This window comes from Phyllostomus discolor, chromosome 3 (assembly GCF_004126475.2).
Source record: "Phyllostomus discolor isolate MPI-MPIP mPhyDis1 chromosome 3, mPhyDis1.pri.v3, whole genome shotgun sequence".
NCBI classification, from domain to species: domain Eukaryota; kingdom Metazoa; phylum Chordata; class Mammalia; order Chiroptera; family Phyllostomidae; genus Phyllostomus; species Phyllostomus discolor.
In genome coordinates, this window is record NC_040905.2 from 198,540,056 (window position 1) to 198,567,981 (window position 27,926).

A 27,926-nucleotide genomic window follows, 5' to 3' on the forward strand; every position below is an offset into this window, starting at 1 on the left:
CAAATCGATGATCTTAATAATACAGTGTGCACTTTTATTTTTCTATAAAAACCAAGTTCCTGAGAAATTTCTGATCCTCAGTATTGCCTCATCCACAGGGTCCCGTGACTGTGTTAGGCGTGGGCTGGACTTCAGAGGTGAGCCGCTGGTCTGACGTGGGCAGACCGAGTCTCAGAGAAGGGCCGGAACTTGTCTCGGAGGGTCCCCCCCTCCCCCCGCCCCCAACCCCGCGAGTCCCTGCAGCGGTGCACGTGGTCGGCAAGCGCGGAGGCGCTTCCTGGCGTCCCGGGAGAGAGCCCGGCTGATGAAAGACCTCTCCCAGCTCGGCTTCACCGTGCGCGGGGAGAAGGCTTCTCTGCTGGCCCCGAGGCAAGCGGCTCCTACCGGTAGGTTGACGTTGCGGGGACGGCCCTGGGGCGGACCCGCGAGAGCGGCGCGCGCGGCCTGCGGGCGGGGGCGTGCGGCCGTGCTGGAGGCGGCTGCCTCGGCGGTGGTGGCGCGGAGGGGCGGTGGCGCCCCCGAGCTCCCGCGTCCCCAGGCGATGGCGAGAGGGCGGCGGCGTGGGCTGGTGAGTGTGTGGGCGCGGGCGCGCTCCTGTGTCTGCGCCCTGGGCCCAGATTTGAGCGGCGCGGGCGGGTGCTGTGAGACCGAGACCTCCTGGGTGCCCCTTCCTGGCCCGGGGTCGGCCCCGAGGGTGCGTCAAGCTTCTTCCGGACGCGTTTGGGCCCCTTTGCTGCTAGTGCGTGGGAGCTGCTCTCTGGCGGCTCCAGGGAGCTGGTGGTCTGAGGGCTGATATTTGGGGTGAGGGGAACCCTGAGATTACAGACCCAGGGCGGGATTGTGGCAAGACATAGCTGCCCAAGGCCAAGGCCAGGCGAAGTGGGTCATCTTGATCTGAATGAAGCGAGTTCCGTTCTGGTCCCGACCGAGATTGGCTCCTTGACCTTGCATAGTTCACTTTCATTTGTGGGTCTTCATTTCCTCCTGTGTAAAATGGAGAGCTTGGACCCGTTGTTTCTCAAGCCTTTTTCACCCCCCCAAACTTATGTGACAGGCTGGCCTTTGGGGCCTCTTGTTGGGACTTTACAGTTAAACAAAAACCAAACCTGACTAGTGAAAACTAGGATCTTTCTTTCTCTCCCAACCCCCCTACTTCCTCCGCTGCCCCCCAACCTCTCTTCCCCAAATCTCAGCGAGTCATCTGGTTCCTGGGGAGGCTGGGCACTCAGTGTTTGAAGAAATGGAGACCTTTGTTCCGCAGGACTTGAAGGACATCTGCCTTTGCAGGGACTTGCCACCTAGCTAGGAAAGATGGATAACTGGAAGTTCTGGTTAAATGCAGAGTCAGCAAAGGCAACTAAGGAAACTTGGAGAAGTTGGGGAGTAGATGACCAGTGAGTTGCAGGAGCCCCCTGGGTTATGCTCACTCCCTGGCTCTGCCTGCCCCTTGATCATTTGTCTCCCGGTCCCATGCCTCCCATAGGACTGGTATAGTCCTGGACCAGGTCCTGAGCTCAGGACACACTGATAGGTAATGGGTTAGTGTCTGTCCCTGGCCAGTCTTGCCAACACCCCTCCTGCCCTCTGTAGCCTCCCAATGTACAAGGGGCTGCAAGGTGAGTGCAGACGCTGCTCTGACAGGTCCATCCTGACCTCTGGCCTGTACCTGTCCCCTCCTTGGCAGTCCTTCTCTCCCCTCCACCTTTGCCAAGCCTGTCCACTGCCCCAAGGTGCTGCCCACTCACCCTGACTGCCTTGTTTGTTTGTTGTCTTGTTTCTTGCTTCTCTTTCTTTGAGTTTATCTTTTCCATCAGATGGTGATCCCCAGCAAGGAGGTCTGAAAAGGGACTTAATATTTAATTTTGGTTTTATGGTGGAGAAAGCACAGTGCCTGGCGCTATAAGTTTCTTAAGGGATGGCTCTGGAGTAAAAATAGCAACAGCTATATCCCTTTAGTGATTTCTATTTGCCCAGCCCTGCTTTGAGTAATTTACCTGGATGAACTCATGAAGCCTCACAACAACTGAGCTACCGTTACTATCTCCATTTCCATGTAAAGAAGGGGCAGAGAGAAGTTAAGCGACTTGCTCCATCCAGGTCACGCAGGTGGGAAGTGCAGGGCTGTGCAGGTTACTTTCAGCCATTGCATGAAATTGCCAGCCTTTAGTGCAAAATGGATCCAAGGACTATATTTTCCTAATGGGCCTAGGAGGTGATCAAATGGGGCAGGAAAAGAGCTTCAGGGTTTGCCAAGTGCAGGGGCAGAGCAGACATCCTTGGGTTGTTGTTGCTTTCATACCTGTTGGGGGTACAAGATAAGAGGAAGGAAGTACCGGTGATACGACTGAATGGCAAATGCGTAACAGTGTTTGGGAGTACCTGCTGTGGGCCAGGTCTTGGGCTAGCTAAGGTGGTCCCTGCCCTCCCAGGGTGCAGCATCTCAGGTGCGGTCTAGAATATGTTGTTGGGTCACACCTGGGAAATGCAGTCTCCCTGGACTGAACTCCTTTTTTTTTTTTTTTAACTGGCATAGGGAACAGGCTAAGAGACACCCAGACCTGGGTGTGGAGGCTCAGGGACATGGGAGTTATGGACTTGGACTTGGGAGCCAGATGGCCTGGGCTCACCTGCTGGCTCCACAGTGTCTGGCCACCCTGTCTTGGGCAGGTCTCTTTACATCTTTGATCCTCAATTTTCTCTCCTGCGAAATGAGAAAAACCTGCAAGGAAAGGGGCTTGATGGGTGAGCAGGGTCCTGGGTGTCACGCTTGTATTTCCTTTTGTTACTTCCCGCAGCAGTTATGCCAGCTGGGCCTCCCAGAACCCATGTTACAGAGGAGGACAGCAAGGCTCAGGAGTTAAGTACCTTGACAGTGAACGTCACGGAGCACGGGAGTGACTGAGTGGGGATTTTGTCCAGGCTCTTTGGCACTGAAGTCCTCACTCTCTCCCTGTCATTTTGCTGCCTTGTCACCTCAGATGCTGATACAGGCCTGTGTGATGCCTGTTAGTGAAAGACTCATTTCTGTATATTTTTGGTTGGTAGGGGTGGGGGGACTCCCGTGTGGTCTTCTGGAGCTTAAAGTCAGGGCCAGCTCAGTGCATGAGGTCTGCTCAGTCACAAAGCGCCCCCCCCCCCCATTTAGTTAGGTCTCCCCACTTGGTTTAAGGCCCTGCTGTCACCATCTTGAACTTTCTCATCATTTTTGAACAAGGAGCCCCATGTTTTCATTTTGCACTGGGTCCCACAAATCATTCAGCCAGTCCTTTTTAAAGAACCGAGAGAAATGGAATGTGGCGAGGGTGTGGGAGTCGCATTCTTCTTTTTAGGGTGCCTGAGCAGTTGTGGTCAGCCCTTGGGCCTGCTTGGAATCGAGCCGATGTGTGCTGACCAGACACTTCCCGTCTTCACCAGTATCAGGAACTATGGCAGCCAAAGATGATTCTGGTGAACTCTTTTTTTTTTTTTTTTTAAACAGGATTCGTGTGTCATCCCAGGGACTTAGGCATGATTTGCCTCAGCGAGGGGTGAGTCTCAGCCCCCAGGGGGAGACATCACAGAGAAGGTGTGCGGCTCCACCCAGAGTGCGTGACACTGGAGACTCCACTTTGGCGTCAAGGAGGTCCCCACTAAGGGCACTTCTGCTTCCGTTGGCCAAGTGGGTAAGGGTCATGTCCGATGGACTGTGTCACTGACCTGGCTCCTGAGGCTTTGGAAACACACCCAAGGTCTCTCAGAGCTGAGTGCCAAGAGGGTGCATTGCTCCCCTCACTCTCGTTTTTCTCTGCCTCCTTGTAGATAGCAGGGACTCTTTAACGGACCGTATATTTTCATTTTTTTCTTTGACCTCCTGGAAGCTCAAAACCAACTCCTAGGATCAGGATGGCAACTGTCAGCAACAAGCAGAGATAGTGTTTATGGCATGTGTGTGGCTTTTGTTCCACGTGCTGTTTTCTGTCCTTTATATCAGCGGTCCCCAACCTTTTTGGCACCGCAGACTGTGGAAGACGGGGGTGAGGGTATTGGGGGGCAGGAGGTGGGGCTTAATGTGGATGTTGGGGAGACGGGGGTGGAGCTCTGGCCAGCTTTGCTTGCGGCCGGGTTCCTAACAGGCCGCAGACCAGTACTGGTCCATGGCCTGGGGGTTGGGGGCCCCTGGTTTGTATGTATTATCCCATCGATTCCTTGCTGTAACCCTGTGGGGAAGGTCCCATTATTTAAATACAGGGAAGCTGAAGCTCTGTGAGGTTAAACCAGTTGCCCAAGTTTACATAATCTGTAGGCTGTAGAACTGATGCTTGGAGTGGTTAGTCTGACCCTGGAGTCCCTGTTCTTCAGCACAAACCTCTACCATCTCTGCCAGGGGCTCTGATTGCTGGAATATCTGGGTATTTTTACTCTTCACGGTTATTACTTAAAAAAAACCAAACTTCCCCACCATCCTAATTTTCTTTGTCATTTGTATTTTGCAATGTCTTCGGGGGAGCCATGTGAGATCCTTTATATAAACAAGTCTCCCCATGATGAGTGTAGCTGTCCGCCCTTAGTCAGGGAATGGAAACCCCACATACCTAGGAGTGGGGCCCCTTCAACTGCTGGGTTCCCTGTGGGTCCCTGGATGTGTCTGAGCTGGAGAAGACCCAAGACCAGAAGGGAGGTTCTCAGTCAAGGTCTTGGGGTGGGGGGTTTAGTTTCTGTCCCTGAGAAGGTTCCTCTGCATGACCAGAAAGACCGAAGTCAGTGGTAAGACTCCAGTTGGCTGTCCCAGGCCTGAAGTTATTTCTTCGCTGTTTTCTGAAGGCAAGTGAAGCTGAGCTGGCTGTTCCAGAATGAACCACAGCCCTGAGAAGGGGAAGTAGCTGGTTCTCTGCTATGGCCTGTGAACCGCAGATGGACCCTGGCAGGGCGGCCGGCCCCTTGCCCACCTCCTCCCCTGGCTGGAGTGCCCTGCCCGTGGGGAGCCCTTCTGGTTGGGGGCAAGGTAAGGTCACAACCTTGACTTCCTTTCCCTGCTACTTCTCCCGGGATCCTGAGCCGGACAGACAGAGTATGGAGGGAGGGGAGTGGGGGGCAGAGAAGTGCCTCTGGATGAGGGCAGGCATTTTGGGATTTGTTTCCAGGCCAGTGTCTATCATTTCTACCTTTCCCCTCTGTCACCACCTCCTTAGATCAAGCCACCATCACCCCGTGCGTGGATTCCTGCTGTGCTTTCCCAGCTGATCTCCTCTCCATCTTGCCTCTTCTAGCACTTCATGACACGGCATCCAGAGAGACCTTATTTATTTTTAAGATTTTTTAAATATGCCATGAGATACTATCTTGATTGTATATTTTCCAAAGTAGTTTTGCAGCCACATCTCCCAACCCTTCCAAAAGATTTCACCAGTCTTTCCAATGTAATAAAAGATGCCGGAATATAGTTCTGTCCACCTCCTCTTTTTGAAAGCAATAGAATCTTCATGATTTTAATGGTCATATATTCTTATCTAGGAAGGAAAAACACTTACAAATATCAGAAACCCAGTTTTGGAACATTTGCACTCATTTTGAACTGAATCGGTCAGTGTGTGTGTTCTGAAAAAGGCAGCAGTTTGAGCTTACGACTTGCTGACAGACACGTTTCTGGGGAGGGGAGGGGAGGGGAGGGGAGGGGAGAGAGGGAGCGTGAGGGCTGCATTGCTCCATTGGCCCCAAAGCGCTAATTTCACAAAGGCATCCATCAGAAGTGAATGTGCAATCGTGGTTTGAAAACTTGTACTGCAGTGTAACAAGGAAGTAAACAGTAATTAGACACCTACCAATACAAAGCCAGAAGAAAAAATGTACACAGCAAAGTAACTCTGCTCATACTTGCAGGGCTCCTCAGATCATGTTAGAAGGGTCTCACGTTCAATGATCAAGAGATGTGAAAAAAGCAGTAATGATTTTCACTTTAAGAAAAATTGCCCCTCTTTTCCTGCCCAGCCCATGCATTTAACATGAAAGAATGGGCTTTCTTGACATTCATGGTATACTTATTTGAAGCAGCAACAATAATCACCAATAATTTGGCATTTCTGTTTATAGATGTTCCAGAATTTTTTTTCAATTTCGTGAAGCCGTTATCCGGTATTGCCACGAAACACAGACTGTAGATTCGAGGTGGCAGAGACTCTTTCTGAAAGCAATGTTCGGTCAAAGAAACATTAATTAGGGCCAGGCAAATACTAAGCAGGGCATTACACTGAATTTCTGGATCTAGTACAATAAAAAGAGTGAAACCTAGGAAGTTACCTATTGTTTGATGCAAGGCATAAAGACCTGTGCCAGCTGGGTTTTTGGCTGTCAGTTTTACGTGCTGTGTGGATCTGCAGCAACTGCTAGCTGAAGCAGACCGGCACTGTGTTCATCGCTGCCCTGCATCCTAGGACCCTCCTCCCCCACCCCCAACCATCTACTACCTTATGCCAAGTGTGTGGACGTGAGCCCCAGGCATCCCAGACAATCCAGTGAGCGGAGTTAGTGCGATGCCCTGGTGGTGTTACCGGACAGGCACCGGCCCGGAGCGGGGCCGCCTCAGGCCGACCTGAAGTGTGTGGGGGTCTTGACTTCGTGTAGGAAAGATTTCACAACACGAGTCCACGTGATTTGGAGAGTTCGTTTATTATGGCTGGGGACAGTGAAACAAAGGAAAGACTTGGGGTGGAAGGAAAAACAGGACAGAGCCCAGGTGCTCTGCTTTGGCTCCCTAGAAAAGTTAGAGGACAGGAATGAGTGAGGCTGGGCTGCTGTTAGCCCACCAGGAAGTCAGAGGAAAGGGGACCCTGGAGACAGGGTCAACGGTAAGCCCCGGTGGAGCTGCCCCCGCCTGCCGCTTCCCCTGGCTGCAGGCCTCCTCGTGACCCTTCGAGTTCAGGAGGAAGTAAAGAGTTCATGCCCTAGAAGGGGCACAGGCGCCACCTACACTGAGTCTTTGTCCTGAGAACTGTTTTTTTTTGTGGGTGAAAATCTTAGGGGAGGGTTTCAGCAGAAATCCTCAGCTTTCCAAGTCCATTTTTAATATGCTGGTGTATTACAATGTGTACTTAGGGGAGTTTGGGGAATATTCTTCAATCTGCTAAACTGTTTTACTTTTTATCTTGAGTCTGTCTGACTTTTAATAGGGTTTTTGTTACTTGTTCCCCTGACTTCATCTGTCCTTGGGTTTAGCTGGCACAAATGACATTTAATTGGGTCTCTGTTCTCCATTTCCCAGACTAGGGAGATATAAGCTGCGTATTCTCTGGTTAGGGAGGAGAGGCATAAACCATTCGCTCTCAAGTGTCCTTGGTCAGGGATGATAACTTCCTGCAGTTCACCAGCTGGCTGTACGTTGCTCAAACTGTTGGACCCTGTTTCATCTTCCTGTCTCAGTTTCCCCATTGCACTTGCCCAGGAATTTTCCCAGCTCCTTACTATCCCGCCTCAGTGTGAAGTGTGAGGTTAAAAAAAAAAAGTCTCTTTCAATCTTTATCCTAGTTTGCTGTAGAAGAAAATTGGCAGCCAAGTTCTCATTCTTCTCTCAAGAAAAATATGCCTGTATCACACGTCCTTCAGGAAATCCTAATGCCTTCACCTAGGTCTTGTCCGGAGTAAAGCTGGGCTGGCTGAGGCAAAGGGTGGATAGGGCGCGATCCAACTACATGCCTCTACCAGACACACACTTTATTTCATTTTTTACTCTCATCTGAGGACATTTTTTCTTCATTGCTTGTCGAGACGGAGGGGGAGAGAAAGAAATGGTGCAAGATAGAGAAACATCGATGGGTTGCTTCTCTGTACACACCTGGGCCAGGGATGAGCACCGGGACCAGGGATCAAAGCCGCAACCTTTTCCTTATAGGACGATGCTCAGCCAACTGAGCCAGACCAGCCAGGCCAGGGCAAGACGCACGCTTTAGATTCAAAGACACAAATACACCTTTCTGTGGCATCTTTTTCCTGAGGTGTTGACTAGTTCATACAACTGTCTCCAACTTCTGCAGCTCCTCCTCTGCCCCCTCCCTCCCTCCGAGACCACCAGCTTCTTGAACTGGTCCTGGTGTTGGCTCATTTGCTGCAGTAACTTTCTTTTTTCTTTTTAAAGATTTTATTTATTTACTTTTAGAGAGAGAGGAAGGGAGGGAGAAGGAGGAGGAGAGAAACAGTGTGTGAGAGATACATCGATTGGCTGCCTCTCTCATGTCCCCAACTGGAGCCCAGGCCCTCAACCAAGGATGTGCCCTGACTGGGAATTGAACCAGCGACCTTTCAATTCACAGGCTGGTGCTCCATCCACTGAGCCATGCCAGCCAGGGCTGCAGTAACTTTCTTGACCTATATGCTGTAGCCATGCTGCAAGCAGGGAAGATTCTGTTGAATGATTTGCCTGATCTGTTGAAATTGAGGCTGATTCCATAAAAATCAGGGGATGTCCTCCAGACCTTGTTCCTGGAGTCGCTGGTGTCGCGGTAGCCGTGCCGCAGCCACTGAAGACTGAGGTGTCCCAGCCTCGCCGCTGGAGGGGGGCCAACCACAGCGTATTGTGCTGTGTCTCCGGAGATTCCATTAAAAGATACCCAACTACTCTGTCAGGGTTGAAACTGGCTCTCAGGGCTGCAATTACTCGCTCCAGTTCAGAGCCCCATGACAAGATCTCAGTTACTGTATTCTCACAAGACGGACCTGCCACAAGCGCACTGGTTGCCTCCTCAGAAAGACGGACAAGAATCTCCTGATGTACAGCGCTGTCAGTTGATGTCGGGCTAGCAACCCCCAGTGTTTCTGCTGGCTTTTCTGCAGGGCTCTCCTGTTCTGTTACACTAGCAGGTGCAGGCTCAGAAGATGCTGCCGTTGATGTTGGAGTGACAGATGCAGGTGTGGGAGTGGGGGCCGGAGCAGGGGTGGGGGTTGGGACCTGAGCCACTGCTACAGTTGGGCCGTGGCAGATGCTTAACAGAAACGTGGCTGGTTTCTTACATAATTTGAGACTTGGCTACCTAAAAACAGGGGTTCTTTTTTTTTTACCACTCTCATTAGGAAAGCAATTTACACACACACATACACAAGCAATAGAAGGAAACAGTGAAATAATTTTCCTTCGGAACTTTGAACATATCACTCTGCTGAGTTTTGGCAAACCAGTTCTTATTCCTTAGTAGGAAATCACTTCCCCTACACACACAGAGGCAGCTTTTCAGATCTTTCCCCCTAATCTAGGTGTAAAAACAAGTATATCCAAGTGGAGAAACTCACTGATCTCACTTCAAGGAACAGATGAAAAAGGTTGTTGCCAAGAACCCAGGAACCCATGGTTCTGGAGGCAAACAAAGGAACCGTGAAGTCTTTGTGTTGCTCAGGCAAACCCTTTGCTCAGCGTGCAGAGAGCTGGCTTGGTGGGGGGGGGGGGGGGCGGGTGACGCCCTCCACGTGTGGAGTCCAAACCTACGTGGGCGTCCCATTCGATGCTGTGAGTTGGGAGAGCAAGTAGGGCCCCATCCAGTGAGCATGCCTGCATTTTGTGCACACCTTTGCTCCTTTTTTTCTAAACAATTTGTTTGTTTATTCATTCATTTATTTTTAGAGAGAGGGAAAAGGAGAGAGAGGAAGAGAAACATCGATGTGAGAGAGAAACATTGATCGGTAGCCTCTCATATGTGCCCCAATCAGAGACTGAACCCACAATCTGGGCATGTGCCCTGACTGGGAATCGAGCTGACAATCTCTCACTTTCGTGGGATGACACCCAGCCCACTGAGCCACACATGGGTCAGGGTGCTTCTCCCCTTTCTTACTTGCATCTCCCCTGGTGACATTGGTCCAGTTCCTTTGTTCGTCTTTTGGAGGCTGTGTTTCCTTTTCCATGGTAATGGTTATTGACCTAATTTTATCTTTTCAAATTTTATTTTTATGAAGCCCCCTTAAATCCTTTCTGGTGTGGGAGGGTGAAAACAAATACAGTTGACCCTTGAACAACACGCGTTTGAACTGTGCGAACCCACTTAGCATGCCGATGTTTCTCAGTAAATACCTGGACATTTTCCGTCGGTGGCTGGGAGACAGCAGATGTGGAGGGCCGACCGCAGGCCCTGGTCTGTGCCTTTTACACGCGGGGCTTGAGCGCCTGCGGATCTCGTTATCTGTGCCGGGTCCTGGAACCAGTCCCCCGTGGGTGCCGAGGGACAACTTACGTTTCGAGGGATTCAGAAGTCATACTTGGATTTTCAACTGTGTGGGGAGGGGCAGGAGAGAGGTCGGTGCTCCTCACCCCGGGTTGTTCAAGGGCCGGTCAGCTGTACAACAGAATCAGCGTTGCTGTGTTGTAACTTTTTCTGATGTGCTTGCTTTTAAGTTATGACAAGAAGAGTGACCAACGGTTCCTCAGCACCCATTTTGGGCCGAGCACTGTATTTTCATTATTTGAAAAGTCTTCTGCAGGGGACTTAGAGGGACCGACCTCTAAGTGAATGGCCCGGGATTTAGTCGCTTCTCCAAGGGTACCCTGTTAGTGAGAGGCGGAGTTACAGATTGAACCCCAGACTGGCCAGCTTATGGTTTTGTCCAGCCCCTCTGCTGAGATCTGAAGGAAGGCTCGGCGTCACTCTGCCACCCTTCCTCCCTGCGCCGGAGTGAGTTCCAGCCCCGAGCTTTCAGTCCAGCTGGCCTCAGCCTCAGTTTGATCTCATCGCAGGCCTGCAGGGTAAGAGGTCTGATGGCTGTTGTGAGCAGCCTGTGCTGATGGGGTGTGTTTTTTGAGCTCGAGATTTATGTTTTTAAAATGTCAAGTGAGTTGCGGATACACTGGGAGGGGTTATCAGTCAGTCAGTGTATGAGTTGCGTGTAGTTGCTGCAACAAATTACCACTGCCGTAGCAGCTTGCAAACATATGCTTATCCACTCACAGTTCTGCGGGTTAGAAGCCGGCCTCTGACCTCACTGAGTGGAAGTCCTCACCGCATCGGTAGGGCTGCATTCCTTCAGGAGGCTCGGGGAACACTCTGTTTTCTTTCCTTTTCCAGCTTCTAAAGGCTGCCCACACTCCTTGGCTCACGAATCCTTCCTCCATCATCAGAGTCAGCAGTGATCCATCTCTCTGTGCCTTTCTACCATCCCTCCTCACTCTTTTGCCCCCTCTTCCACTTCTAAGGATTTTTGTAGTTATGTTGGGCCCACCCAGATGATCCAGGATGATCTGTCTGTTTACGGCCAGCTGATGAGCAGCGTTAAGTCCATCTGCAACTTTAATTCTCCTTTGCCCTGTACGATAACACATGCGCAGGTTCTGGGGAGTGGGGCGCAGTATCTTTGGGGGGTCCATGGTTCTGCCTATCACAGTTGGTTATTTTATTCACACTCTTGTGTCCACTGGGAATGCAAGAGTTACTTGGCAGAGCAGTGCTTGAATGAATGTTTGCTATGTCATCTCTTCAGTGTAGTTAATTATTTGTTTAAATATCCCTTGTGATGGGGAGCTCACTACCTCCCATCTGTGTGCGGACAGTTTTGGGGGAATTCTTCCTTACGTGGTCTTGCATTGCATCCTAATAGCCTCCACCCTCTGGCCTCAGTTCTGCCTCCTGGGGGCTTTCCTGTCAACTCCAGTTCTTCTTCTGTAGGGATTAGCCCTTGTGCCTCCCTGCCACGAGGAGGTGATGCCATCAGGCTCTGGGCTCATCCAAGTAGTAGTTACCGCTCAGCCAGATGAAGCTTCTGTCTGCTTTCAGAGCTCCGCAATGGCCAGGTCCTTACGGTTCTCCGGATCGATAATACCTGCGCACCTATCTCCTTCGATCTGGAAGCCGCAGAAGAGCAGCTGCAGACCTGGGGCATTCAGGTGAGTGCTGATTTTATGAAGTCCTTACCGTTTTCCTCCTGTCCTCCCATCTGCCTATCCATCTTGCCTTTCATCCAGTTAGTCACAAAGTATTTATTAACTACTGTATGCTCGCTATGGTGTGAGAGAGAAGGAAGATGAATTAGAACTGTCCTCCCTTCCCCACTCTGCGCCAGGCACTCAGCCGCGCACTACACACTGCAGAGGTGAGTAGGCCCCAGTGCCTGTGCTCACCGGCTCCCCGAGCCCAGTCGGGGAGATGGGCATACGCCGGATGGATCGGACAGTGTGACAGGAATGCTGCGGTGGAGGGCTGTGTGAGGCATTGGAGACCTTCACTGAGAACATGGTCAACCTGCCAGGGGTGAGGGCCGTGGTTATGGAAGGTCCACTGAGGAGCAGACACTGGTCTGGGATCTTGAGGAAAAACAGGAGTTGGCTGGGTTGGCAGGAGGAAGGGCATTTCAGGAGAGGGAAGAGTATATGGATTCATTGGCTGATAATGACAAGGGCGATATTAATGCCGTTACCTAAGGTTTTTGTAGAGATTAAGTGAGATAATGCCGGAGGAACACTTGCACTGTCTCTGGCACGTAGTAAGTGTTCAATAAATTGTATTGCTGTTGTCATTAAGTGCCCAGAGCTGCGGTTCTCTTCCCCCTGCTCTCCCCAGGGAGGACGAACTGGGCGTGGGGAAGATACACAGCTCATTTCCCCCTGCAGGCTGGAGAGTTTACTTCTTTAAGCTGCATTGCATTACTGTTTAACACAACATTTTATCACCATTAAGGGGAAACCTTCCGAATTGATAGCACCAAGCCCACATCAGCACAACAGCTGGTTTATCGCCCCACGTTTCCTTTCAGTCTTTGTTTAGAAGAACATTTGTTTTTAAACAGTTATCTTTAGCCCGCAAACTGTTTACATACTGTTCTGCTGTTCATCTTTCATGGTTAAATTCTGATTTCTTAAGCAGCCCACTCTCGTTAGGCCTTTTTACACTGTAGCATTTTTGTTTGGGCAGGAAGAGGCGAGTTTTCAGTACTGTGGACTGTGTCAATACTTACCTGATTTTGCAGTGTTGGTAATAGCACTTGTGTATCGAGTGTTCACTGTGGACCCAGCACTGTGCCAGTATACCCATATCCTCAGATACATGTGTGTGTCTAAGTAAGACATAACCGACTGTGGAAAGCAGAACCAGGGCCCCCAAAGATGTCCAGATAATATGTATATACATATACTCACTGTATAATGCATGTATCAGTACTGTATATGTGTTATCTTACTAAAGGCATGCTACCTCTATAAGGTGGATACTCTTAGTATCCTCGTTTTACAGAGGAGAAATCAGAGACGCAGAGAAGGGGAGTTACTTTCTCCAGGTCACACCGCACATGAGTGGCAGGGCCAAGGTTTGCACCCAGAGCTGGCTGACTCCCGGGTCTGTGCCTTCACCATTAAGGCTCTGCTGGGTCTGCTGTGAGGGACTGAACCTTGGGCTGCGGGGGTCCCTCTGTGGGATGTCCTCTTGAGCTGTCCCACCTCCCCCGTGGTGCCTGGCCTTCCCTGAGCTGGGAGCTGCACCCTGTGATTGCCGTCAGCTTTTTGAGCTCCTCATTCAGCCTTCTGGTCCAGCCCACAGAGAGCTGGATCCTCCTTCCGTGCGATCGCCATGTGAATGGGAAATGCCATGCGTGCTGGCAGGAAGGAGGTGGGGAGGGGCTCTCTGCAGCTGAGTGATCCCTTTCTCTTGGGTGGCCAAGCAGGTCCCGGCTGACCAGTACAGGAGCTTGGCTGAGAGTGCCCTCTTGGAGCCCCAAGTGAGAAGATACATCATTTACAACTCCAGGCCCATGCGGCTGGCCTTTGCAGTGGTAAGGAGGGAGGTGGGCCCACGCTGCCCCGCTGCAGCCCCCGTGGCACTGCGGAATTCAGTGTCCTGTGCGGTAGCCTGTGGCTGTGGGGAAGGGGCCCAGGGGCTGGTGGCCCAGCTGCCTGGGAGAGGGCAGCACACATGCACCTGCAGTTCGTATAAGAGGAAATTTATGGCAGAGAGTTGTAGCCAGGCCCCCACGTAAAGGATGGGAGGCAGGGATTCCTGAGGGCAGAGCTTGGGCTTGGAGAGCTGCAGACCTGTCACCGAGGCTTTAGACTCAGTGCCTGGCCTTGGTCAAGACTTTTCTCCTCTCTGGGGCTTGGTTTCCCCGTTTGTTCAACAGATGGGTCCATTTGAGCTCTAGTCGTGTGTATGTGTGTGTGTATACACATATATACATATGCATATAAACATATGCATACACCTACAAATACACTCCAACATACACACACGTGCATATATATGTATGGCAGAGCCAGTACTTGAACCCAGGCAGTCTGATTTAGCCACTCTTAACCACCGTGACTTGCTGCTTCTCTAAATGGTCGGAGCACTCCTAACCCCTATGTCCTGCTTCTCAGGAAGGGCAAAGGATGGCAGCCAGCTTTTGTTAATTTTCTGATAAGTGCTGGGTTGTTAACATGTTATTTTATTAATGCCTATATTAGTGCTGTGAAGTAGGTATCATCCCCATTCTACAGATGAGGAAACTGAGACTCAGAGATTCATTATAACTTGTCTAGGCCACACAGCTGTTGAAGGATCAATGTGGGTTTCTGACTCCTCTTTTTCTACCTCCAAAGCCCGCTGCCCTTTTCTGTTTTATTTAAAACCAGGGCAAGCAGGGATTTGGAGTAGCTCTTCTAACCCTGTTTCTCTACCTTCACTTATGATCTGGGAACAAGGACTCATTCTCACAGGCTCTGTGAGCTCTGTGAATCCAAGGAGTTGTCACCAGTGTCCAGGGGTGTCCCCTTGATTGGAGCTGCTTTGCTCAAGGACTGGCGTTCCTGACCTTGCTCTTGGCTTGGCTTTTCACAGGTTTTCTACGTGGTGGTGTGGGCCAACATCTACTCCACCAGCCAGCTGTTTGCCCCGGGGAACCACTGGGTGGGCGTGCTGCTCGTGACCCTGGCTGCGATGAGCCTGACCCTGACTCTCATGCTCATCTTCGAGAGACACCAGAGGAAGGTGAGAGGTCCCGAGACCCCAGCCATGCCCCCTGCAAAGGGCTCTGTGGGCAGGTGGATCCCAAGTGAGAGTTTTTCTCTTTCACACGCTTCAACAGGTTGCTCCAACCTTGGAGTTCACACTGGCCCATGTGCCCAGTGACTGAAAGGAATTAAATCACATGTGTGATTGAATCCTGTCTTTCCTGTCTAATCCCTGTGGGTTGTTTTTTCTGGAAGCAAGCTGTGTTTTGAGAGCGCCTGGGAGGTGGGAGGAGGGCACATACTGGCTAGTGTGTGTATGGCACTTAGTGATTACTGAGTCCTTCCACACACCTCCACCCCTGGATGCTCAGGACGGCTCTGAGTGAGGAGGGGTTACTGAGTGCAAGGTGCCTGGGGCTGAGGGTCGAGGGAGGTGGGTGGGTGCTGGCTCTGGGCTCTGTTGACAGTCCTGTCTCATTTAACTCCAGCAGCACCTTCTGAGGCAGTGAGTGGGTGGTCAGAGAGTTAGGTTACTCGGCCTCACCCCACTGTGAGCGGCAGAGCAGGGAGTCAGAGCCCTCTGATTCCTGATCTCATTCACAAAGGAGATTGAATCTCCTGGTTCACTGATTGTGTCCTGCTCCTTGAACGTTGGTCTTTTGTTACTTACTGAGTGCTTCGTATGTGGTTGATCATCTGTTAAATGCGTGATGTAATTAACTCATGAAACACCTCCAATAAACCTCTGGGTTAGTCTTTTACACTCATTTTACAGATGAGGAACCCGAGGCTCCAGAAGGTTCAAGGAGTAGTCCAAGGCCATGCTGGTAATAAATGGCAGAGCTGGAATTCAAGGCTCATAGCAGGACACTTAAATTCCAAGCTATGTTCTCAATTGATACCCGGCTCTCTTGGTATTTCCTGGGTGTTGTAGCAGATTGCCATAAACGTGGTAACAAATTAACTACCTTACGGCCTGCTGCATCCTCTCTGGAGCCTCTAGGGGAGACTCTGTCTCCTTGCCTTTTCCTGGAGGCCGCCTGCGTTCCTTGGCTTCTGTTTCCTTCATCACCAAAGCCACCAGTGGCAGATCGAGGGGTGGATCTAGTCCTTCTCACATCTTTGACCCTGAGTCTTCCTGCCTCCTCCTTCCACGTTTAAGGTCCCTTGTGACTACGCTGGTCGGCCTGGAAAATCTGGGGCAAGCTCCCTATGTTAAGGCCAGCTAATTAACAATGTTAATTCCATCTACAGCCTTGATTCCCCTTTGCCACGTAATGTAACCTATTCACAGTTTCTGGGGAGGAGGACTTAGAATCTTGAGTGGGGGGCGCATTATTCTGCCTGCCACACCTCTTTCCAGTGCTTAGAAAGCTCCCCAGCACCTGGCACAGAGCTGGACTCAGAGATCTTGAGCAAACACTCTGCTCTTGCGTGACCCAGGAGCAGAGGGTGGGGTGTTGGCAGATGTGGCCAGAATTCGGGGTGTGAGTTCCATTTAGTGCTCATTCTGGAAAGATGTTTGTTTGGCTTTTGCAACAAAGCTGACAAAGTAATGCTGCCTTGGATTTTGTTGAAGATTTCATGGCCTTACACTTGGCCTATAAAAAAAAATGGAACGGGCTGTTCCCGCAGCAAGAAACTTCTCTTGGGACAGGGGAAAAAGCAAGCTATTTCCTGCTTTAGCAGGAGCAAGCGAAAAATGTGCACCTGGCAGGTGCGTCAAGGATGCAGCTGTAATCAGTGCTGTTCAGGGAACACTTACTGTGGCCGCCTCCTTTCCCCTCTTCCGTCCTTGTTCGGTCGGTATCTATGGAGCCCCTGCGAGTACTAGGGCATGTGCCAGGCACAGGGCAGAGATGAGCAAGACCTTGTGTCTGTACCCAGCAGGTGCAGCTGGAGGCCCCAGGTAGGCAGTGGCACTCCTGTCATCGCTGTTTGCTCATTCAGGGAACTCCTTCAAGGTCCTTTCCTTCGTAGCAAAGCCTACCATTGAATGAGCACCTGCTATGTGCTCTGACTTTGGAATCTGATATCTATCCCCAACAACAGCCTGACAAGGAGGCAGGATACCTGTGTCATATGCTAGCTCTGCAACCCGGGGTGAGTTATTACTGTACCTCCCAGGGCCTTAGTTTCCTCATCTGTGAAATGGGATAATAATTATAGTGTCCACCCCACAGGTTGTTCGGGGAATTAAATGACTTAAAACATGCAAGTGTGTATAATTGTACCTGGTGTAAGGTAAACGCTCACCAAGTGTTACCCTTATGATTATTGACTCTGTTGGCCAGTGAAGGAAAAGGCTCAGACAGGTTAAGTAACCAGTCCCTGGTCATGCAGCCTCCTCAGGTCTTGCCTCAGCTCAAGGACTTCTTCCTCCTTGGACCCCTTATCAGTCAGGACCGTGCATGTTCCCTTTCCTGACCGTTGTCATTCTTACTGCTAGTGTCCTACCTGCCTCAGGTAGCATCCTTCAGAGCCTTAGCACTTTGCATACAGTGCCTTGTCTTCCCCTTGTGTGGGGCAGTAATAGGCTTTCTCGAAATGGGAAGGTTTGTGAAGGCAGGCACACCCCTGTCTTGCGTCCCCTACAGAGTAAGGCACATTGCTAAGGCATGGTGGGAAGTCTCTAAAGATATTTTCGGCCAGTATGGTACAGTGGAAAACAATGAGTTTTCAATTCAGTATCATCATTGTAATGATATCATTGCCTGACATGTATTGAGTATTTATTCTTCAAAGTATTCTGTGTGGATGAACTCATTTCATCCTTATTATAACCCTTATTATCAGGGAATGTTCGTATCTCCAACTTGGAGATGAGGAGATGGGAGGCAGAGATAGTAATTTGCCCCAAATTATGCAGGTAGGGAGAGATGGAGTCAGGATTTGAGCTTTTGGTGATGCAGCCTTCTTTTTTTTTAAATATATTTTATTGATCTTGCTATTGCAGTTGTCCCATTTTTTCTCCCCTTTATTCCCCTCTGCCACGCACCCCCCTTCCCACCAGCATTCCCACACCCTCCTTAGTTCATGTCCATGGGTTGTACATATCAGTTCTTTGGCTTCTCCATTTCTCATACTATTCTTAACCTCCCCCTGTCTACTTTGTACCTACCAATTATGCTCCTTATTCCCTGTACCTTTTCCCCCATTCATCCTTCCTCCTCCCCACTGATAACTCTCCTTATAATCTCCATTTCTGTGATTATGTTCCTGTTCTAGTTGTTTGCTTAGTTTGTTTTTGTTTTTTAGGTTCAGTTGTTGATAGTTGTGAGTTTGTTGTCATTTTACTGTTCATAATTTTGATCTTTTTCTTAGATAAGTCTCTTTAACATTTGATATAACAAGGGCTTGGTGATGATGAACTCCTTTAACTTTACCTTATCTGGGAAGCACTTTATCTGCCCTTCCATTCTAAATGATAGCTTTGCTGGATAGAGTTATCTTGGATATAGGTCCTTGCCTTTCATTACTTTGAATACTTCTTTCTAGCCCCTTCTTGCCTACAAGGTTTCATTGGAGAAATCAGCTGATAATTGTATGGGCACTCCTTTGTAGGTAACTGTCTCCTTTTCTCTTGCTGCTTTTAATATTCTCTCCTTATCTTTAATCTTGGATAATTTAATTATGATGTGCTTTGGTATGTTCCTCCTTGGGTCCAATTTCTTTGGGACTCTCTGAGCCTCCTGGACTTTCTGGAAGTCTGTTTCCTTTGCCAGATTGGGGATGTTTTCCTTCATTATTTTTTCAAGTAAGTTTTCCATTTCTTGCTCTTCTGCTTCTCCTTCTGACGCACCTATGATTCGGGTGTTGGAATGTTGCAAGTTGTCTCAGAGGTTCCTCAGTCTCTCCTCGTTTTTTTCGAATTCCTGTTTCTTCATTCTGTTCCAGTTGAATGTTTATTTCTTCCTTCTGCCCCAAATCATTGATTTGAGTCCTGGTTTCCTTCCCTTCACTGTTGCTTCCCTGTATATTTTTCTGTATTTCACTTTGCATAGCCTTCACTTCTTCCTCTATTTTGTGTTTGTACTCAGTCATTTCACTGAGCATCCTGACACCTGATTACCAGTGTTTGGAACTCAGCATCTGATAGGTTGGCTATCTCCATGTTGCTTAGTTCATTTTCTGAAGTTTTGATCTGTTCTTTCATTTGGGCCATATATCTTTGTCTCGGTGCACCGTTCTGGATGATTGTTTCTTCTTGAACTCTTTGGTTGTTGGACTTCCATACAGTTTGATTTTCTGGCAGTTCTAGTTGTTTTTTGTTTCTAAATTTGTTGTTGTCCTTCTTTTGGTTGTGCAAGGATGCAAAGCCTATCTATCTACATCTCCATCTTGGCCACAAGCCTGGCGATGCATGCTTCTGAAAGGGTGAGCAACCCTTGTCAATATTTTAGGCAAAACAAAATATAATCATCTCTTGATTTTCATAACAGTGGCATTTCTGGAAAATTCACTATATTTTAAACCTGTTTAAAAACAAATGCCCTTTATAGGTTTACATGTTCAATGGAGTTAGGTTGGCCCTTTGGAGAATCATAAGCAGATTTTTCACCTGCATTCTCACTCAGTGTACATTTTAGTCCACGTTGTCTGGGAGACAATTCCGTGTGTGGGATTGTCTCATGGGACATGGCCTTCACTAAAAGGCACACATTGAGCATCCCTGGCTCTTGTCCCTAAGTGCCAGGTTTGCCCTTCCCATCCCTATGACTATCAAAAGGGTCTTCTTACATCTCCAAAAGCTCCCTACAGGGGTCCTGACGTTCAGAAAACCATTGTCCTTGAGTGAACGGCCTTCTAATTGCACCTGAAAGCCCTTGGCGAGGGCTGTCTCTTTCCCACAGCAGCACTTTGAACCCTGACACCTTTCTTCTCCCTTCTCCTCCCTAGCCTATTTAGCATCTATTTTGTCAATTGACTCTACAATGACATTGGTTTGGGTGGGAAAAGAAGGAGACAGAGTTGCAAAGTACACCCCCCACCCCCTACGCTGAGGGGCCAGGCACTGTGCTAGGTACTTTGGAAAGTAGGTGCCTTATAGACAGAGTGGGTGCTTGACTTACACAATAAAGGCTCACCCACCCCGTATCTTCCCCCCATCTCCCCTCTTTCCCCCCTCCTCCTGCAGATGCCTATGACAGCTGACTGTTCCAGGCACTGGCTTGCGTGCTTCACACACACAAACTCAGTAAATCTCCCTGCATCCCTAGGAGGCAGAGATACCCTTTATCTTTACTGTACCATTGAAAACAGCAAGACTGAGGGAAGGAACATAGCCTGCCCAAGCCATACTGCCAGAAAGTAGGAGAGCTGGGCTTCACCCCAGGGCTGTCTGACACTATGGAATGTATTGTCTCAGCAACTCCACAGTCCCATTTCAGAGGGGAATAGGTGTGTCTTGAAGAAGAGGATTGTCCCATGGTGTCTAGTGGTGGGACAGTGTGTGGTTCTTTCTGGGACCCAAGAGCTCCCTGGCAGTGTGGAGATCTGGCCACAAAGCTGACGTTTGTCTTACAGGCCAACACCAACACGGACCTGAGGCTGACGGCTGCCAACGAAGCCCTGCTGCGGCACCGGGTGCTGTTGGGGGTGACGGACACGGTGGAAGGCTGCCAGAGTGTGATTCAGGTACCGTGTCTCGGGGTGACCTCTCCCCAAGGGCCCACTTTAGGGCTGGGCCGGGCTGATGGGGAGTGGGCGGGGCCCACGTTCTCCCAGTCTGCCCAGCGTCTCGCAGAGTCTGCTAATGAGATGGTGTAGGCAGTCCTTCTCTTTCCCTTTGCTCCAGCGTTCCTTCCTGGAGACTCTTCTCTGGGTGGTAACCTGCAGCCTAGCACCTCCGAGGCAGGCCTGGAGGGGAAGCTCAAAGACTGTCCACGCCTCGTTCCACATTCAGCATTGACTCACCAACAGACATGGCCTCCTCTGTGCCAAGCACTGAGGGGCCCATGCAGGGCCCCTACAAGGCTCCAGGAGGGGCAGGTGGGATCCCGAAGGCATTGTCTGCCTGGCTCCATTGATTTCTTTACCCCAAAGACAGTGGGGAAATCTCAGCTGACTAGCATGAGGTCACACAGTGGGTCTGGGCCACAGCTGGGTTAGGTGAGCCCCAGGTCTCCTGGTCCTGGCTGGGCTCCCCACGTGGGGTTGCTAAATCTTCTCAGCATTGCATCTGCCTTCTCACCTGTCATTGCCCCTTGCCTGGTGGGAGCACCGGGGTGGGCTGGTGGCTGGGACCTGGGAAGAATCTCCTTGTGCACGCCTCCTGTTCATCCCACAGATATTTACTGAGAGCCTAGTATGTGCCGGGTTCTAGGTACTGGGGCTGCAGCAGAGGGCAGACACACATAGGTCCCTGTGTTTATGGAGCCTGGCACACCTGAGATGGTGTAGAGTGACAGGGGAGCTTGACTGACAGCAGGGGGTGAACTCGATGGCATCGCAAGATGGCTGGCAGTTCAAGTGTGGCAGAGAGACTGAGAGGTCCTTGGATTGGGGGGTCTTCTCAACCTCGTTTTTCTCCAGATCCTCTTTATGGATTGGCACATGGGGTGACTTGGCAAGTGGGTGACTTGTGAATGAACACATCTTTCAAAATAATTGGGTACTTTTAGCTTCAAAGTAGTGCTTTTGGGGACGGGGTGATACAATTGCTTGGATTTTCTGTAAGACCATTGAGACGGGTGGGGTCGGGGATGGAGAGTGTCTGGGTGAGTGACGGGGTGGGTAGAGAGGAAGCAAGAGCCGTCATGAGGTGGTGGCTGTTGGCCCCAGATGGGGGCAGCTGGAAGTTAATGACATCATTTGCTCTACTTTTGTGTTTGTTTGGAAACTTTCATAATGAAAAGTAAAAAAGAAATTTAAAACATGTTCCCTTGGGGATGAGACAATGGGAGGGGTTCGTTGGCAAGAGGGACGGGGCCTTGGCTCCCATGGGTCAGTCCCTGGGAGGAGGGAGGCCTGGGATCCAGAGGAAGCGATCAGCGACTGGAGGTGTGAGAGATAGGCTCCCAGTTTCCTGCAGAACTTGGGTGACGTGTGGCAGGTGTAGACCTGACAAGGTGATGTTCTGTGTGAACATAGAGGATTTTGGCCCCGGCTAAGTTCAGTCTGGCCTTCTAGGGGCTGTTGGGGTTGTGGAGGAAGGGGAGGTAATGGTGAGGTGTGGACTTCTTCCCCTGCTCCCCTCTCCACAGAGCACCCGGGTTGATGACCTCTGACTTGGCTGGGGCTAGTAAGGGGGACAGCTCTGAAGAGTTCACTCATTTGCCTGTTGGTTTCCAGACAGAAGGGCACCTGGTCTCTGAAGATGAAGGTGGTAGCCCTGGATGGATCCATGATGTCCAGGAGGGCCTGGAGTCTGTCAGATGCTTAGTGATGTGTGGGGGGTGGGGCTGCAGCCATGGCGAACAGGTTTACCCTCAGAGCCGTCTTCCTGTCAGCTGTACAAAGGAGATCTCCTCATGCACAGGGACCCTGGGAGAGAGCAGAATGGTGTGTTTCTGCCAGAGACCAGGATAAACCCAGGGGTCCGCAGAAGGATGGACCTCTGGCAAGGAGGCAGGAGGTAGAAGACCATCTCAGGGACTGGCATTGAACCTCAGGGCTCATAGCTTCTTTTCTCCCCAGCTCTGGTTTGTCTACTTTGACCTGGAGAACTGTGTGCAGTTTTTGTCTGAACATATTCGAGAAATGAAGACTAGCCAAGAGGTAAGATACCTTCAATGAAAAACAAGCAAACAAAAAAACCCAGGAGACCAAATTGTATAGATTGCATCACTACTTAGGAGGAAGACCATCTATGTCAAATCAGTGGTTGTTTCGCCTAGGGAATTAAGCCTTTTTAACTAATTGCATTTTAACCAATCTCCTTTTTAACTATTGGTATTTTCCACATTTCCTATAGTGAGCATACATTTATTTATTACATAATAATAATAGTAATAATAATAAAGATGCCGGTAGAGGGAAGTACCACATGGTTAGATGACTTTCACTTGTTCAAATGCCTGCCTACCATCTGTGAAGAAGATCGTGGGACTTTTGCTGTGACTCCACAGATGAGGAAACTGAGGCTCCGAGTAGTCCTGTCGGCACTGTTGGTCGGTCACAGAGCAGGTTGGTGATGCCCCGTTTGGGGGCAGCCCTCCTGTCTCCGAGCCCTGGCCTCCTCCTCTGGGATCAGCTTTTTCCTGGGCCCTGTAGTCGGTCTTGAAATCAGGACTGTGGTTTAGCCCTGACCTTGGCCCATTAGCTTCTACATGGCTTGGGGCAAAGCCTTTGAGCCTCAGTTTGCTCATCTGCAACGTACAGATAAAAATATCCACATCCCAGGTCACTTTGAGGAGCCAATGAGAGCTTGGAAGGAGAAGTGCTTTAGAAGCTATGAAGGGAATTTCCAATCTCTCCAGTGTGGCTCAACTGCACAGTCTCCCGAGGTCAGCCTCTGAGTCTGTAGAAGGCCCGTCTGTCTTCTGTGGGTCTGCAGCTCAGACAGCGACTTGGCCTCCCGCATGCCACCCAACTTAGGACACCACCCTTGCTCCCTCTCGGTCTCATTTGCAGTCCTTGCTGAAAAGCAGATTGAGCCAGCTCTGTGTTGTCATGGAGACTGGGGTGAGCCCCACACCGCCGCTGGAGGGGCCTGAGAACCTGTTGGAGGACACTCCTCTCCTGCCCAGCAGCCCTCATCCCACAGACAGGCCGCTCATGCAGACCGAGCTTCACCAGCTTGTTCCTGAGGCGGAGCCGGAGGTAACAGCACCTGGACCAGTTGGGGTCACCTTCTCTCATGGGGTATTTACATAGAGTCTGAGTGGGGACCTCAAGGTGTACATTCTGGGGCACATGACTTTTACTGAGTTGGTAAAGACCATGCAGATCTAGCCTACTGGTTTTCAATATTTTTCTTTTTACCCCAGCACTTAAAAAAATAGTTTATAGGAGTCCTTTGGTACTCACTTGGTTCCCCAACACCCCCTTTAAAAAATATCTTGGATATTCTTTTTAGTAGTTCCACTGGATGTGCAGGTGTGTGTTGACGAGTCAAAGATTGCCTACCTAACCATGAACATGTTGATGAATATTTGCATCATTTTGAAATCATTTTATCAATCCATCCATCTACTTGAATTGCAGTTAGATATTTAAATCTTATATGCATCTCTGTGGAATTCTAGTTCCTCCAGCCTCAGAGTTCTGTTGGTCCTGCCGAGCTCTCTGTTAGGTTTGACCAAATGCTGGTAGACCAGGTATCTGATGTGTTTGTAGCCTGTGCTACCTACCCTCTTCTTGCTGTGAGGACAGCCTCACCGTCTGGGAGACCTGTAGCGAGGGTGACCTCAGGCACGGTGTGGTGCAGAGGAGCACTTGCATTTTCTTCAGTGGTGACAGAGCTGGGGATTAAATGCCCAAACCAGCCCAGACTTTCCCTTTTGCACGGGTGGGGGGTGGGGGTCCTGCAAGTAGAGCTACTCCAAGAGAACATGACAGATACATTAATCTCTTTCCCTGAATCCCATTGACTTTTCTTTTTTAAGAACACAAAAGATTGTTAAAGTCATGTACTTTATTGTGGCATGCATGTCTGGGTTTATGCGAAATAGCCTATTAAATATAATGGGTCTTTTAAATTATTTTTTCAAATTCATTCAAATCAATAGTAATACAATTTCCTGCCGTGAATATCAAATCTCAGTGTGTGCCCATGCTTTTTAAGTAGCTGCCCTGATAACTTAGGGAGGAAAAAACATAATCAATGTCCAAGTCTCAGCATGGGCCAGGCTGTCGTATTTCAGTGGGAAACCAGTGCCTGTGGGAAATGGAGAAATAGTTATAATGACCTTTTACATTTTAACAGCTTTAAAAAGAAAGTATTTTATTTATTTATTTTTATAGAGAGGGGAAGGGAGGGAGAAAGAAAGGGAGAGATACCAATGTGTGGTTGCCTCTTGAGCGCCCCCTACTGGGGACCTGGCCCACAACCCAGGCACGTGCCCTGACTGGAACTCAAACTGGTGACTCTCTGGTTTGCAGGCCAGCACTCAGTCCCACTGAGGCACACCAGTCAGGGCTTAATAGCTTTTTGAAATTATGCATAAAATTCTTTAGCATACCTTCTGAGGATGGGATTATTTTTTCTTCTCTGGTGGATGAAATAGCTTCTAAGAAGTCAACTGACTTGCCCAAGTTCACAGAGCAATGGAGAATGTGGCAAAGGCTAGACCAGAAGCCAACCCTACTGATTCTAAGTAGGCCAGTTTTTTTTTTTTTTGTCACAGCTCTTTGTTTCTTAGGTTACTGATTTTAGAGTACATGAGCGAGAAGACCAAGCTGAGTTAGTAAGTAGTAGGCTCATTGAAGTCTTCAGTATTTTCTAGCACAAAAGATAACTATTTTCTAGTACATATGAAACACAGACACCACAGAGCTCAGTGGGAGTTCCTGCCTTTTAAAACTAACGATCGTGGTAATGATATTGATGTCATTTACTGGGCACTCGGTACTAGGCTTTCTATCCCTTAGCTCCTTTAATCCTCACCCTAGCCTAGCCAGGGAGGTGCTATGATTCCCCCTCTTTTATTGGCAAAGAAACAGGCTCAGCGAGATGAAGTGACTTGCTCAGGGTCTGTCATGGGGTGGCTGAGCTGAAATTTCCGCTTGGCCTTTCGATTTGAAAACCTGTTCTTAATCATTGACTCTATGGACATAAACAGCCTGCTGCAAACCACACCCACACTCAGACTGGACACAAGTACATGTTGCGAAAGACGTTCAGTGCCACATGTTGGGAAGCGTTTGCCCGGGATTCCAGCTGCCAGGCCAGCGGGCGGAACTTCAGAGACCACTGCGTTAATAAGAACATATGTAAATCCAACTTCTAAAAATCCTTTCCAAAATTCCTTTTGACTGTTTAATTTTCCTCATTGCAGTAAAATACATAACGCAAAGCTTACCACCTTGACCATTTTTAAGTGCAAAGCTTGACCACCTTTACGATTCATGGCAATAAGTAGTCACCTTGTTGTGCAACGTCACCACCATCCGTCCCCAGAACTTCTCCGTCTTCCCAACCACACCCATTGAGCACCAGCTCCCCTGCCCCCATCGCCCAGAAAACACTGTCCTGTCCTGTCTGTGAATTTACTGCTCTAGGTACCTCATATAGGTGGAATCATACTGTATTTGTCTTTTTGAGATAAATCCAGTTTTTATAAGTGAGCTCTTACTATGGTAGAAGCACTTGCCTAAAGCAATCCAGCAGGTACCTGATATGGATTGAAGAGTCACACCATGGTGGGGGTATTATGTCCCTGCCCACCCCTACTCGCTAGTGATTTTCTTCAGGTGCGTTTTCTTGACCTCACAGATTTTACTGGCTCACAGACATTGGAAACTGGAAACAGCGTGACTGGCTGGGATGAATCAATGCTAAATTCTCCAGCAGTTTGAGGCTCTATAGATTTTTTGTGCATATTGTTACCGCCTATCAGCAGTTAGGTTACCCCCCTTGGAGATGAGGAAACCGAGGCTGCAGAAGCCCCATAGCGTCAGTTGCAGAGCGGGGCTTCCAGACCAGACCAGGCATCTTCCAAGGGCCCCAGATGGAGGCCTGGCCAGGTTCCTCCTCCTCGGTGGGCATCACTGCTGGCCCGGGGGTGTGAGGACAGCTCGGCTTCCCCACGTGCATTAGCTGCTCTGTGTGTTGCTCACTCTGCTTTCCTGCCTCTTCCAGGAAATGGCCCAGCAGTTGCTGGCAGTGTTTGGTGGCTACTACATCCGGCTCCTGGTGACCTCCCAGCTTCCCCAGGCCATGGGGACACGACACACAGACTCTCCAAAGGTCCCATGCCCCTGCCAACTCATAGAAGCCTACATCCTGGGCACTGGGTGCTGCCCGTTCCTGGCCAGGTGACGTAGGGACGAAGGTACTCATCTTCCTCCAAGATGGAAGGTGAGAAGTCAGCGAGGCCTCGGGGGCCCAAGGTGGCCGATGGTGAGCCCGAGGTGAGGAGAGAAGCATCTGGGGCACTCTGTGGGGTGTCAGTCATGCCAGCGAGGGGGTGTCATGCTCACTCCAGGACCCTGCACAAAGTTGGCTGTTGACATCCCGTGATGACCCCAGTCCTTCTCTGAAGCTGTGGTTGCCAAGCTGGGCCAGCTACAAGCTACTCTCCATGCTGCTTGGAACTATGGGCCTGGACGGAAGGGCCACTCTGTCAGCCCCTCAAATGTGAAGATGACCAGACTGGGCCAGACATGTCCACAGTCTGGTCTCAGATGGTGCGCCCACCTCCAGCCCCTCGTGTCGGCTGGGGAAACGGAGGCCCTGGGAGGATGCTGCCTGTGCGGCATGGCCTTGGGCCTCTGCAGTGACGAGCCTGCCTCTTCCCAGTCTGAACAAATGAAGTGAATTCTCAGAATGTTCTCCTTTTTACAGCTTTCTCCTCTGATTCTTAAGGGAAAACAGAGGTACCTGTGCTTGCTGTCCGCTTGTACACAGGCTTCCAGGGGACAGAGGAAGGAAAGCAATGACACGTGACTGTCAGTGGGACTACTCGGAGAAGACGTGTTTTGTCTGACTTGAGGACTTTCGCTCTGGAGCATGCGTGGTTGTCGTTGTGGGTTTATATTGCAGATGCCGAGTGACAGCCCTGTTTTCTGACACTGTCACTGTACTGGAGTGAGTATCATCTTCGTGGAGTTCCATGAAGAGCTCAGAGGCTTCCAGGTTCTCTGCTCTTGAATAAATTTGAAGATCCATGATTCCATGGGCCCAAATCCAAAAGCTCTAGCCTGGCATTGAAAGGCTCCTCAGCCCCCTAAATCTGCCCTTTATCTGCAATTTGGCTCATCTCCCACAAAATAAAACTTTTACATTGAAACCTTTTACTGGACTGACATACCTACTATTCTTTTTTATCTGTTGGGCTCCTATGCATGCTTCAAAGCCCAGCTTTGCTTATCCCAATCTTAGGAAGCTTTCTAGCACAGCCAGTTCTGCTACTGTCTGCCTCCTTTAAATTCTTGATGTAGCTGCTGCCTTTACTGATGT

General features: G+C 49.8%; 1 protein-coding gene and 1 pseudogene across 5 annotated transcripts; one reads left to right on the forward strand and one right to left on the reverse strand.

Annotated features, from left to right (window-relative positions):
* The first annotated feature begins 172 nt into the window (after positions 1-172).
* Positions 173-27,742, forward strand: TMEM268 (transmembrane protein 268). Of its 5 annotated transcripts, none has more exons than XM_036022122.1 (10): positions 173-386; positions 3,479-3,527; positions 4,801-4,981; positions 11,721-11,830; positions 13,600-13,707; positions 14,751-14,900; positions 20,390-20,500; positions 22,502-22,582; positions 23,438-23,626; positions 26,607-27,742. In XM_036022122.1, exons 3-10 carry the CDS (start codon positions 4,873-4,875, stop codon positions 26,784-26,786), a joined length of 1,038 nt encoding a protein of 345 aa, XP_035878015.1. In that variant the 5' UTR covers positions 173-386; positions 3,479-3,527; positions 4,801-4,872; the 3' UTR covers positions 26,787-27,742. The 5 variants fall into 5 exon arrangements, with proteins under 5 accessions (XP_035878015.1, XP_035878018.1, XP_028370057.1 ...); XM_036022126.1 differs by lacking the exon at positions 173-386 and adding an exon at positions 459-568 and having other exon boundaries at positions 3,479-3,662; XM_036022124.1 differs by lacking the exon at positions 173-386 and adding an exon at positions 459-568.
* Positions 5,013-10,955, reverse strand: LOC114503617 (annotated as a pseudogene).
* Positions 27,743-27,926: the final 184 nt, after the last annotated feature.

Bases quoted from the DNA above. Each gene is read 5' to 3' on its own strand.
- TMEM268 (XM_036022122.1), top strand. From the start codon at position 4,873: ATGGCCTGTGAACCGCAGATGGACCCTGGCAGGGCGGCCGGCCCCTTG. The intron at 4,982-11,720 runs GTAAGGTCACAA...GTCTGCTTTCAG, and splicing joins CCCTTCTGGTTGGGGGCAAG to AGCTCCGCAATGGCCAGGTC. The intron at 11,831-13,599 runs GTGAGTGCTGAT...GTGGCCAAGCAG, and splicing joins TGCAGACCTGGGGCATTCAG to GTCCCGGCTGACCAGTACAG.